The sequence below is a fragment of the Naegleria lovaniensis genome (genome assembly GCF_003324165.1).
Source record: "Naegleria lovaniensis strain ATCC 30569 chromosome Unknown tig066, whole genome shotgun sequence".
NCBI classification, from domain to species: domain Eukaryota; phylum Heterolobosea; class Eutetramitea; order Acrasida; family Naegleriidae; genus Naegleria; species Naegleria lovaniensis.
This window is the reverse complement of record NW_025407888.1, coordinates 36424-50039: the sequence shown is the minus strand read 5'-3', so window position 1 is coordinate 50039 and position 13616 is coordinate 36424. Positions and strand designations below refer to the sequence as shown.

Genomic DNA, 13616 nt, shown 5'->3' with positions numbered 1-13616 from the left:
GGGTTTGACAAATATCAATATCTGTGATATTCCTTCCCCAATTGGAAACCAATGGGTTTACAGCTCTCCTTAATAAAGTGATGTATTTGAGTGAAACAAGTCATTTAAGTCCCTTGGTTTGATAAAAGGCTGAACACATCCAACTTCAAGAAATTAAGGAATTAAATTCCAACCAATAAAAAAAATGATCGACTTTGCTAAGGCCGGTTTCGATAGTGGTACCTATGTCAAGTTTTCTACTTCATGCATGAAGGCGGATAAGGTCGACATTATCAGTATTACGTATGGCAATAAAGCTGTGGTAACGTTTGCCATTACTACAGTGTATGTGTTCGGTGATGAAGGTCCAACATGTTATGGTCCACTATGTTTTGGAAATCCCATCGAAAAACATTGTTTCCATTTTGCGATCAACGGTTCGTTCTACTCAAATTCTTTTTAGTTTGTTGAGCATAGATTTGTTAAAACACAACAACGATTGAAAATCAATTACAAAAAGAAGCAAAATGAAAAATCACTAACAATTAAGGGTCACGAGAATCCAATTTATATTAAAGAGAAACCTTCGAATGGTGATACCACTTGAATTCTTAACACAAAATTAAGAATGAAAAATAACTAGTCAATATCTTCCGTATTAAAAGAAGTCAAATTCCGTAAGAACTCACTCTTAGCAATATATTTGGCACCTTCATTGTCAATATAGTTGCAGACCAGATTTAAAGAAGTCAAATTCAAAAAACATTCACTAGTAGCGATATATTTGACACCTTCACTGCTAATTCTATTGGCACACAGACCCAAAGATGTCAAGTTATTCAACCATTCACTATAAGAAATACGTCTAATGTCTCTATTACCTAATGCATTACTCCCCAGATTTAAAGAAGTCAAATTCTTGAAACATGTACTGTCAACAATAAACATAACACCTTCTTTGCCAATTTCGTTGTCTTCCAGATTCAAAGATGTCAAATTCTTAAAATGTCCACTATTAACGATATAACCAACACCTTCACTGCTAATTCTATTGGCACACAGACCCAAAGAGGACAAATTTTTCAACCATTCACATGCAGCAATATATTTGACCCCTTCATTGCCAATTTGATTGCATATCAGATCCAAAGACCTCAAGGTTTTCATCCATTCGCTATCAAACATACATTTAATGCCTCCAGAACCTATTTCATTACCTCCCACATTCAAAGAAGTCAACTTTTTAAACCATTCACTATTGGAAACGAAGTTACTACTTTCCTTTCCAATTACATTGCTTTCCAGAACCAAAAGAGTCAGGTTCTTTAAACAGTCACTATTGGCAATATATCTGAACCCTTCATTGCCAATTTGATTGCCTGCCAGATGAGGTGACAGATAATGGCATACAAACATACTTTTTTTGGGAGTCCGATCTCAATAACTACTTATCAAAAAAACATTGTTCTTTGGTGTGGATGGGTTGATTTGTTGGGTTATTGTAGTTGTGGCTTTGGTTTGGGTTGTTGTTTGGGTTTTGGGTAGGTTTGGTCAATTAAACAAAATATGTTTGTATGCCATTATGTGTAATCCCCTGCCAGATCCAAAGAGGTCAACTTTTTCAACCATTCACTCTTAGCTAAATACTTAACGCCTTCATCACCAACAAAAATGCATTCCAGATTTAAAGAAGTCAAATTCATAAAACATTCACTAGTAGCGATATATTTGACACCTTCATTGCCAATTTGATTGTCTGCCAGATCCAAAGTGGTCAAATTTGTCAACCATTCACTGTTAGCAAAATGTCTTACACCTTCACTGCCAATTTTGTTGAATTTCAGCTTCAAATAAATCAAGTTCTTTAAACATTCACTATTAGCAACATATTTGGCGCATTCATTGTCAATTCCATTGTCTGCCAAATTCAAAGAAATTAAATTCTTCAAATGTTCACTGTTAGCTATATATTTAACACTTTCGCTGCTGAAAAATTGACTGCATTTCAGATCCAAAGAGGTCAAGTTTTTCATCAGTGCACTATTAGCAAAATATTTAACACCTTCATCGCTAATTTCGTTGTATTTCAGATCCAAAGAGGTCAAGTTTTTCAACCATTTACTCTTTGCAAAATATTTAACACCTTCATCGTCAATTACATTGCCACTCAGTTTCAAAGAGATCAAATTCTTGAAACGTTCGCTGTTGGCGATATATTTGACAGCTCTGTTACCAATTTCATTGCCTCCCAGATTCAAAGAAGTTAAATTCTTCAACCATACACTATTAGCAATATAGAGGGCCCTTTCAAACCTGCAGCCGCAGCAAACAGCCGAAAAGGACGGCTGCCAGCTCCTGCTGACTTCCCAAACTTTGTGGAAATCCAGAATCCTCCAGAATCCGGATGTTTGTGGATTTTGGCGGTTGTTTTTGGCTTTAAAACGAAAAAAATTTTGAACAATAAAAAAATGCAAAACAACAACAGCAACAACAACAATTCCGAACAAGCTTTGGCATGTTATCCTTGAACGAAATGAATTCAAATGTGGAGCTAGACAACCAATCCACATCAACTTACACCCACGAAACGAATTCTGATCTTCATCTTCTCTATGACTATCTTACCGATATAAAATTCACACCATCAGACATCAATTCAGTAATTCGTATTTTTGAAGAAAATGCTATCAGAAGTATTGCTGTTCTAAATTTATTTGATGATGAAGAGATCATGTCATTTGCACTTCCAAAATCCATCATCAAAGCAGTGATTTCTTTCCGAATGCAATCCGAAAATGATAAATCCAAACCAAAGATTTCACGTAAAAACAAGATTATGACTGAAGATGATGTCAAACAAATGTTCATAACAAAAGAGCTTGAATGGAATCAAAAATTCGCAAAACATAACATTGAAGTGAAATTTTTCTCCACAAAGGGCAAATATTACTGCCCCATTCGTGATAACTATTTTACACTACCACCTAATGCAAAAATTAGTAATGCATCGAGTACATATAAGGGTTTATCACGAAAAACTTCATCTATTTCAATTGAAAAATCCAAAATAATTGCTCGTCTAGCTAAATTTTATGAAGCAACTAAATCTTTGAATGAAAAGCAAGCAAAATCTGTAGCAGAAAAAGCATTATTGAATTATGATTTAATTGAGGAACTAAAGAAATGGGAGAGCTCTCCTGAAGGTAAAAAACGAAAATTTGTGGAATCGTTCGCATCTTCCTCAAAGAAAAAGAAACAAATCAATGATGAAGACAACGATAACAATACCGACATCGAAGATGATAATGAGTCAATTTATACTTCGACTTCAAGGTAGATAAATTGTCAATTTATCCATTATTGTTGTTATTAACTATCATTCAATAACTCATTATAGAACCCAATTACACGCGCACAAATATGAAGTATTGCAGAGCCTGGTATTAGAAAAAGATGATAATACTTCTCATGAAATTCTTAATAATATCACAGATCTATTGAACACTCCTATTCAATCTCTCTCGACAATACAACTAACAAAAATTGAAATGATTGAAAATATTCTCAAACAGCGACCAAGATTCTCTCAAGAAGTGACAGCTGCTTTAAATTTTGCTCACCATCACCAAAATCCATCAAAAGCATTTAAAACGATAGGAATCCCTCTCCCGAGTACACAGACCTTGAAAAGAAATAGAATGGTGTTGATGAATAGTTTTTTGGATGATTTATTGGATGATGCATTAACCTTTTTCAATATTCAAAATAATTGTCATATTGGGTGTTTAAGTATTGACGCTACCGCCATTAATCAAGAAATCACCATTAATCACCAAAAAAACATGATTTTTGGATTTGAAGAACACATTTCAATAACACACATAGAAGACTGGCAAGAATTTCTGAAAGGTATTGGAGAAAATCACTTCACCTATGCTTCAAATATGGTTACCATACACCTCTCATCGTGCACGGATTGGAAAAACACCAATGCCTTTATTTTGAAAGCTATACCACGGTCTAATTATACATCCTTAAACATCCAAGCATGGATTGATCCAATTGTGGATTATTTGAAACAGAGGAATTTTGAAATTTATAATATTTCAGCAGATTTTGCTGCAGAACATGCCACTTTTTTTGGTCAACAATTTGAGCTAATGTTTGGATTTTCTCAGACTGTATTTAAACCATTACCATTCTTAAACATTGGTGACCAATATTTGAAAGAAGTGTTGATCCCTATTCCAGATATACGTCACCTCCAAAGAAACCTGACGAATCAATTAATTTCTCCCAAAAGATTGATTACAGTTGGTACATTCGCATGCTGCTTCAATGACATTTCTGATTTACATTCTAATGATATTTCAACAACTCGAATCTCTTTTCCAAATGATTTTTTTAATCTCAACAATAAGCAAAACCAAGAAAGAGCAGATTTTTTAATATCAGATTTATGTATTACTGCTTTGAAAAAGAACATGGATGCTTTTGGTATGGTGTATATCTTGCAAGCCATTCAAGATGTTACAATGTCCATCAAAAGAAAAGATTTGAACTCATTTCAACGTTTGAGGCTTGTATGTAGAGGTGGTTGGTTTCTCTTGCTTCAAGCACATTTCGCAATTTTTCAAAACAATTATGGATCCGATCATACATTTAGTAGACAATCTATTAATGCTGTGTGCTATTTAATGATCGGTTTGTGTTTGACAATGTATAGAGTTCAATCATCATCCAACAACAGAGTATTTTTGCCTTTTCAACTGCAAGAATATATGATCGAGAATTTTTATGGAGTGGCTCGACAATATTGTGGCTCTAACACCAATCTGAACGCTGAAAATTTCTTGAATGCTCTCAATAATTTTTTAAGTGCCTTAATTGTTGGATTACAATTCAACAAAGAGAAAGATCAATCCACAAGATTACCATATGAGTATTATTGTTGCTTCCCATCACCAGAACATATTAATTATATTGTTATTGGTGAATTTGAAAGAGCATGTCGCACTTTTGCCATGCTTTCAGATGCTGAATATGAAGCTCCAACCATTCATACTCTATTGTTTAATTTGAATATACCTGGTATTGAAGTTTTACTTACAAAAGAATTCAAATTGAAACAATATTCGAATAATGACATTGTGGAATTTGATAAATTGGAGCAGCAATGGAACAGAACACATCAACCACACAACATGCTGCAAAATTTCAAAAACAAACAATCCAATGCACATATCACCATTGGAGGAATTATCTATCACAAACAACAATTGATACGTCAAGTAACATTTAGTCACAAAACTTCTTGTGATGTTTCGAGATATAGAAGGTTCGATAAGAGAAAACCTAACACTATCTCACAACAATCAAACTCCCTCTCATGGCAACTCTATTCTCAACTGACTTCTCAAGAACAAATTGAAAAACCAGAAGCAAATCAGACTATCAATTCCGAATATTTAAGCATTGGTGATTATGTTCTCCAATTAGATGAAAACAATCATGTCTTCATCTGCCAAATTAAGCAAATCAAACAGTGGACAAAAAGGACTAAGAAGAACAAAAAACCTTTGCCAGGATGGGAAGGAGAAGATTATTTATATTCTATCAAATGGGAATACCGAAGAGATACTAAAATGGGAGAGCTCAATACTTTTAGATTTTTCATGAAAACTTTTGTTGTGAATGAAGCAGATTGCAGATTGATAGACGTTTCTAAAGATTTTACACAATATTATGAGGAATTTACTTCGTTTCCAAGAACCGTCATTGTGGAGAACGGTTTTTTAGTAAGCAAAATAAACTGATCACCTGATCGAAATCCTATCTCAGCCGCAAAAATCCTGTTTCAACCGGATGCCAAAGGATTCTGTTGATTGTATCCGAAAATAACTTCGGCAGCGAGGACTATCCTGGCTGAATGGCTGTTTGCTGCGGCTGCAGGTTTGAAAGGGCCCTCGCAATATATTTAACACATTCATTGGCAATTCTCTTGTTTCCCAGATTCAAATCCAAAGAAGTCAAATTCTTCATAGATTCACAAGTAGCTAAACGTTTGATTTGGGCACCACGAACTTGTTTGAAGTAACGACGTCGTTTGAATGATAATGAGAGAGGAATTTGAAATGATACTTGTCTCCATTGTTTTGAGATTTTCATACAAATTCGAATAATAAACAACGATTCAAAGAAATGAAGAATTTCAAAAATGATATCATCTACAAATGGTCCATTGTTGTTACGGTTGTCGTGGTTGGAATGTACCATCATTGGAGAGAGGGAATTATCAATTTCAGAAATATTATTGATCATGATTGAATGCATGCTTCCACAACACTAACAACAACACAGGGTGAGAGGTTTCTCTTTTTAGTAGAGGCACAGGTATGAGTGATTCAGAATGTCGGAACCGAGATGAAGAGCGATCAGTTAGAGAATTTTTTTTTGTAATAATTCTTTACAAGGCTTCAGCGAAAGGCTTTGAAGGAGTTTGAAAATTTTTTAAGCTTCTCTTAAGGGACCTCAATTGAGTTTTTCGAGTAACAAGTTATTCGCCCATAGTACCTCAACAAGTCATAACGAAGAGCTTAGTGAACCTGCTTTGAAGCTTGGTGATATTGTAAGGAATGATAAATTTTACCCTTCGACAATTTCGATTCAATATAATAATGTAGTTTACTGGCTGCTGATTGGATCATAATTTCATGATAAATGAGATTCTCAATAACCGTCATGGATAAGTGAACAATTCGATGCTATTCACAATACAAGATCAATGAGATCCTTTCAAAAATTCCAACCAGAAACGTTACAGTATGCATTAAAATAGATATTGTAAAGCTTTTTGAAACCTTTCTTTGATTTGGCGTCATTTTAAGTATATAGCATGTATTGGACGGTCTGTAAAAAAGTGTTGCACTTGGTCTTTTTTATTGAGCGAGGATTGGAATTAATTTGTTCTCAAATGACAGCTTCCTTTTTCTATATTGAACTTGTAAGATTTCACATCTCTGTTACAGAAAAATCATTGATCTTGTCCAAACCAAGAATAAAGATGATATCATAACTTTGTACTTGAACAATTGTCATCTTTACTCCAAAAGAAAACCAAACATCAACCACCGCTTCGATCATTAATAACGGTTTGAATTTCTGTTTCTAAACATCAACCCGCCAAAAAAGGTGTTTAAAAAAAATTCAAAAATTCTTTTCGCTTGTTGTTTGGAAGCATCGGAATTGTGAAAAGAAACATATTGTTTTCATCATCCTTCTACAATAGTGGTTGGATGGAATACACATTGGAGAACAGTTGTTGGATTGCTTTGTAAAATTTTCGGATCAACATTTAGTCCTTTCATCATCAATTTTGAACCAATTGTAAGTAATAGCAATGATCGAGTGGAAGAAAGAATCATCAATGACTTGGTACCCATAGTTCTCATCATGTTTTTATATTTTTCTTTTCAAAGACGCTTGAACAATCAAAGCCTTTCATGGATAACACTCCTCCTTGTTGCTCTAATAACTTGTTATACTCTCTTTTTATACACAACAATTGCTGCTACCACCCAGCAAAAATCATTACATCAAAACACGTTGATCAGTTTTGGAGAATTGAATCAAAGGTTACAATTACCTCTCGGAGATGGCATTGTCGGAATTGAGTGCTTTCATGAAGATGACCACTCCATGTTCTCCAAAGAAGATGACCACGATACTAGCAGGAGGAGTAGTAGTACTGAACACACTCCTAGTAGTAATTTTCAAACAGTGATCGTAATTCATACTGTGAAAAATAGAATTATTACTCTCTCAAAAAGTAATAACCACAAAGAAGGAAATGACGAAACCATGTCGTGGCATGTGAAAATGTATGAACAAATGAAAGAGTGGAGCGATGGAGAAGAAAAGAGTATTAAAGCCATATTTAAGCGAAAATTGGACAAATTAGATCATTTAGATGAAAATCAGGCAGAGACAAGTCAAAAAAAGAGTGCCAGTCGATATTTAGTGCGAATGGCATCACCCTTCTCTGTGAAAAAAGCTGCCACAATTACAGCATCCAAGTTTGGCAGCGAAGTTGGACCATTATTTATTATTGACAAGCTATTAGACGAATTTTTAATGTGGAATAATAACCAAGAAGAGCCTACTTCAAGAATTCCTTTATTGAACGAGACTATGGCCACGCTATTTAAGGGAAATATTGCAGACTTTCAATTTAATGGCAACTTGGCAGTCTGGCTTACAACACTAGGCCATGTATACTATTCCTTTATTTCCAATGTTGAACAATTTTGGCAACCTTCGACACAAAATTGTGAAATTTATAAGGCCCTGTATAATAATAGAGAGTTTAAAGCGAGAAAAATAGCACTAGGCACTGATCATTTATTAATTATTGGAGCCCATGATAATGGACTCTATTCATTGGGTGGAAATGTAAGTAGTATTTTTTTCATTCTAGTGATACAATGTCTCAAACACTGCTTGAACTTTCAAAAACAGGACTATGGTCAAGCTGGTCTTTCACAAAGCCATGCAATTGTGCTCTCACTCTCGCGACCAGATGGAATTAAGGGAAAAATCAAAGACGTGTCTGTTGGAAAATATTTCTCCATTGTATTGACCGACAATCATCAAATTTACACATTTGGAATTAATGAAAATGGGCAAGTGGCGCTCAATCCTTCTTCAACCTCTAAGAGTCACATTCCAACCCCAATCACTTCCAAACTATTTGGTGACGAGAAGATTGCCACCATTGCTACAGGAAGTGCTCATACCGCAGTTTTGACAGAGAGCGGATCTATTTTTACCTGGGGAAGCAATTCACACAAACAGTTATTACACAACTCCACACATTCTCACATCCCTACCATGATCTTTTCAAATATTCGTGAAAATTTTAAATTATCAACCTCTTTGCAACAAGTTTTTGCGTGTGGAAATAATTTATTGTTGCTATTGAGAGATTTTAATGTAGATTCTTTGAATCAACAAGATATTCCACTCATTGATTTGAATACCATGAGTGCAATTAATAACTCTCCTTCCAAAACAGAACTCACAACACGTCATGACTCTAAAGATTTTCAAACCTATGAAGAAAAGAACCAGTACATTTTGGAAAACTTTGAATTTGTTGAACAAGTGGGAAGTGGAGCTGAAGGTCTCATCCACAAATACAAGTGCAAAACAACTCAAGAACATGTAGTCATTAAGCACATGAAGGTTTCCGAAAATGAAAAAGCCAGTTTTCAAGCTCATATTGAACAAGTCAGAAAACTCAACCACAAACATCTGGTCCCATACTTGGACGCTTTTTGTGATGAGAAGGAAGAGAAATCCGAAACATTTTATTGTCATATCATCATGCCTTACTATTATCAAGATTTATCAGATCTGATATTTTATCATTCGGATATGGAACATGATGCAACAACCATTACAGATGTTTACGAAATTGGCTATCAAATTGCTGAAGGCATTGATTACTTACATCAACTTGATTTGGTACATCGAGATGTTAAGGTTGAGAATATTTTGATTGAGTCGTGCGGAGGAAAACACAAATTTGCCAAAATTACTGATTATGGATTTATGACGAATATCAATCAAGTGCATTCTACTCATGCTTATTCTGAAGATGTTGGATCTTTGAATCAGAATCTCGTAGACAGTTTTAACAAGAAGAGATCGGCCATGTACATTGGAAGTTTGCCTACAGTAGCTCCAGAGATCAAAACAAAGAGTCACATTTCCAAAGACAGTCTCAAAGCAACAGATAGTTTCTCCTTTGGAGTCTTGCTTTATCAATTACTCATATTCAAATCAAAAATCACACTCGATGGTGTTGAGCATTACATTTCTGACGCATTATTGTATGACGAACGAGCAGCTCATCAAGAAATTACCAAGCAACTTTCCTTAAAGCCATATCCCAAGTTGTGTATTGATTTGGCACTGAGTTTATTACAGAAAGATTGGACCAAACGCCCCACGATGCGAGAAGTGAAAAACGTTTTGGATTATCTTTCACGAGGAGAGAAGTGGTCCTTTCAAGGCTGAATAAGCCTTTTCAAGGGACAATGATGAGTGACCCCTGTATTTCTCTTTGGAAAATTCAAATTGGTGTACAAGAAGTAACCTCGATTTTAAACACACACCTTGACAACGATGCTTGAGATGATTTGTTTATTTACATGTAAATTGTGTAAATTTCTTTCATTACAAATCTGTTCTATGCTTGAGAATGACTTTCAAGTTTCCTGGGCGAACAGTGACACCTGGAACATCATGCACTTGATCTTGAGGATTCGATTCGTCATTACCCAATTCCAATGTATAAAATTGTAAAATTCGAGACAAGATGGTACATGCCTCAATGAGTGCAAATTTAAATCCAATACATTTTCGATTACCAGCTGAGAAGGGAATCCATGAAAAGTCGTGTTGAATCTTGGCTTGTTCTTCAGAGTTCATTGGAAATCGTTCTGGATTAAACTCCAAAGGTCGTTCCCAATTCTTTTCACTTCGATTTGCTCCATAAATCTGCACAATCACTGTAGAATCTTTTGGAATGACGATTCCTCCAACTTCTGTGGTCTTCTTTGCCATTCGAATCACGTTCACCACTGGTGGATGCAATCTCATCGATTCCATAATCACTGCATTCACATAATGCAATTGAGCATAATCTTCAAAGTTGGGCGAACGAGCATTCACACCCTTTCCTAACAATCGATCCACTTCGTCACGAGCACGTTGTTGAATATGAGGATTTTTCGATAATTCATAACATGTCCACTGTAGAGCCGTTGAGGTTGTTTCATGTCCTGCCAATGAAAAGATGAAAGCATCCGATTTCAATTCTTCATCATTCAAAAGACCCTTTTCATTGATATTGGCCTCGACTAACACACTGAGCAAGTCCTTTCGTTCCTCAGAGTTGGACTCTGAAGCCGAAGATAAATCAGCCATTCCCTTATTGACAATTTCACTTCGTCGCTCTCGAATGATTTCATCCAATTTTTGACTTACGAGTGATGTGGCATGATCGAGACCTGTCCATTTGGAAAGAATGGGATAAAGCCATGAAACGAGAGAATTCTGTACAAGGAATCGACGTGCAATGATACCTGTGGTGAACATGAGCTCGAGAGCTTTTCTGAAATTTCTTCCTTCCTTACTGACTTGATCGAAAATGGAGAAATCCAAACCTGTTGCAAATGTCAATTTTGATTATTCACACATGGTTCACAATTGCCAATTCAATGTAATTCAATTACAATCCACATTGAAAAATAGATAATCAAATATATAGATAGGAATAACAATTACTTACCAAAACCAGCCTTTCCTAAAACATCCAAAGTAATATCTGAGAAATCACCATTCGAATCAATAATAATACTCTTTGTCTTGCTTGCCTCAATTTCTTTATCCCATTTGGTACTTCGAATCAAATCGACACTGTTGGAAGCCACTGAACTCATATATTCTAAATTCTTCGAAGCAAAAGCACCTGACGCGACACGATGATGATTTTTCCAGGCCTCACTATTCGCATCTAAAATAGAAAGAATGTTTTGCCCAAAAATGTTGAAAGATTCGTAGGCAATCTTGGGTTTCAAAAAGTTATTTCCCTTGACAATTAACATTTCTTTGAGCATTTGTTTGTCACTCACGACCACCACGTTTCGATCCAACATGGAAATTCGTATGGTCTTGGTTTTAGGATCACCCTTCTCGTTCATTACCTTGTCAATGACGTTGTGTGATCCGAAATAAAGATATTCAGACACAATGGGAATTCGGAAAGGAGAGAATGCCAACTGCCACACACCAGGTATGTGTTTTACTTGTTTGTATTGGTGATAGATGGATAGGGCACAAAACACAAGCGTGGCAATCAATATCAGTCCCAAAGCCAAAGCAATTTCATAGAGTGGCATGTTGTTGTTGTGAGACTATGTTCAACGTTGAATATTGTTATTGGTGTTGATGTTTTTTTGTTGAATGCATTCACTAATCTCCGTAAGTTGAAACTTTTAAAACCGGAAATTTTTGTTCGACTTCTGTGCGTTTCCAAGATACAAGATAAAAAGCGTCCGCCATGACCTATCGGGTCCAATTGGATTGCATTTCATATTCATACACAGTGGAAACAAACATGGACGCACACCTATTTAGTAAAAGAGCGCCTACAATCATGTTGACTGAATGACTGTAATCATAAAACTTTGGGTCTCAAACTTCTTGTCATGGAAGTTGGCCTTATTCTCTACAATCTAAATCGACTCAAAAACGAGAACAAAACTTCTGCAGTATGTGAAGGATCATCTTCCTGAATGCAATGTCCAGTTCGATTGAGAACTTTCATTTGGAATTTACCTTGCATTTGCGCAATGGTTAATTCCTTATCCAAAATATCTGTTGAGGTAATCATGAGTAATTTCACTCCTCGGACGGAAAGAAATAATTTTGACATGTTTGTAAACCAATCGGTCCAATATTGTTCACTATGTTCCAACGCTGTCCTCCACTTGTAGTACATGATTTCAGAATGATCTTCGTCACTAATTGCTTGCAATTGAGAAGGAATGCTAATGCAAGCACTCTGAATATTGTTGACAACACCATTTTGCACAGACCACTTGATTGCTGCTTCCATAGTTTTAAACTTTTTCGGTCTCGATTCTAGAAATCGTTTGGTATTGGGCAGGCTTGAAAGGGCACTTCCCTCAACCATGTCAATGACGATAACTCCTCGAACAGTCATGATGGAGTTCACTTGGAGACCAGCTTTTTTCTGCTCATCCTCAATTTTATCCATTTTAGCAGCAACGCGTACAGCAATTGCTCCACCCAAGCTGTGGCCAATTAACACAAAATCTCTCTTCTTTCCTTGGTATACTTTCTGTAAGACAGATGTCACATCATCCACAAGTGTTTCAATGCTCAAATCCAAATCATTGGTACTTGTATGACTAGCTCCATGAGCTCTCAAATCAATTGCACAATATTCATAATCATCAAATGCATTTGTCAAAATATTGTTATTTCCCATTTCCATGGGGGTCGGAGGCGATCGTAGGAAATTAATATTCTGCATATTTCCACCACTTTTTATCACAAATTGTTGTAAATGTTTGATGCAGAGAGCCCATGATAATGAAGTGAAACCAGCTCCATGGATAAATACAAGTACAGTATCCGATTTGCTTTTCTTTCCAAGAATTGAATTGTTAATATTGATACTCTTAATGGAGGCACTAGAAATTGTAGATGGTTCCGATGTTGTAGTTGTCGGCACAGGCTGATTCTTCATAGTGGAAGAATGATTAATGGTATACACTCTAAATGTTCCTCTCTCTTCCAAATGAACATCATGTGGTTCAAAATATGCTGAATAATCTAACACGGGTTTAAAGGCTTGAAGATCTTGCTCGGAAGATGATGGAGAATTAGAATTGGGAGATTTTTGTGGTGATCTTGAAGTGGGATGGCAAGTGCTCGGCATGGACATGGATGATGGTGGTCCCATTGTTGAATTTTCTTGATGATTCACTCCCGAGGATGATGATGAAAGCTTTTTTGTGAACAAGTCTCGCTGCATTTTTTTT

General features: G+C 35.7%; 7 protein-coding genes across 7 annotated transcripts; 3 read left to right on the top strand and 4 right to left on the bottom strand.

Annotated features, from left to right (window-relative positions):
• Positions 1-184: 184 nt before the first annotated feature.
• C9374_013121 (uncharacterized protein) lies at positions 185-442 on the top strand (the record flags this gene model as incomplete). The annotated part of the gene is made up of 1 exon (XM_044688963.1): positions 185-442. One exon carries the CDS (start codon positions 185-187, stop codon positions 440-442), a length of 258 nt encoding a protein of 85 aa, XP_044542016.1.
• A 176-nt stretch (positions 443-618) lies between these two features.
• Positions 619-1395, bottom strand: C9374_013120 (uncharacterized protein; the record flags this gene model as incomplete). The annotated part of the gene is made up of 1 exon (XM_044688962.1): positions 619-1395. The coding sequence occupies one exon, from the start codon at positions 1393-1395 to the stop codon at positions 619-621; it is 777 nt and encodes a 258-aa protein (XP_044542015.1).
• A 164-nt stretch (positions 1396-1559) lies between these two features.
• On the bottom strand, positions 1560-2012 carry C9374_013119 (uncharacterized protein; the record flags this gene model as incomplete). The annotated part of the gene is made up of 1 exon (XM_044688961.1): positions 1560-2012. One exon carries the CDS (start codon positions 2010-2012, stop codon positions 1560-1562), a length of 453 nt encoding a protein of 150 aa, XP_044542014.1.
• Positions 2013-2512: 500 nt separating this feature from the next.
• C9374_013118 (uncharacterized protein) lies at positions 2513-5795 on the top strand (the record flags this gene model as incomplete). The annotated part of the gene is made up of 2 exons (XM_044688960.1): positions 2513-3312; positions 3377-5795. 2 exons carry the CDS (start codon positions 2513-2515, stop codon positions 5793-5795), a joined length of 3219 nt encoding a protein of 1072 aa, XP_044542013.1.
• A 1636-nt stretch (positions 5796-7431) lies between these two features.
• C9374_013117 (uncharacterized protein) lies at positions 7432-10059 on the top strand (the record flags this gene model as incomplete). Its single annotated transcript, XM_044688958.1, has 2 exons — positions 7432-8430; positions 8497-10059. 2 exons carry the CDS (start codon positions 7432-7434, stop codon positions 10057-10059), a joined length of 2562 nt encoding a protein of 853 aa, XP_044542012.1.
• A 159-nt stretch (positions 10060-10218) lies between these two features.
• Positions 10219-11945, bottom strand: C9374_013116 (uncharacterized protein; the record flags this gene model as incomplete). The annotated part of the gene is made up of 3 exons (XM_044688957.1): positions 10219-10974; positions 11032-11210; positions 11336-11945. The coding sequence occupies 3 exons, from the start codon at positions 11943-11945 to the stop codon at positions 10219-10221; spliced, it is 1545 nt and encodes a 514-aa protein (XP_044542011.1).
• A 329-nt stretch (positions 11946-12274) lies between these two features.
• On the bottom strand, positions 12275-13609 carry C9374_013115 (uncharacterized protein; the record flags this gene model as incomplete). Its single annotated transcript, XM_044688956.1, has 1 exon — positions 12275-13609. The coding sequence occupies one exon, from the start codon at positions 13607-13609 to the stop codon at positions 12275-12277; it is 1335 nt and encodes a 444-aa protein (XP_044542010.1).
• Positions 13610-13616: the final 7 nt, after the last annotated feature.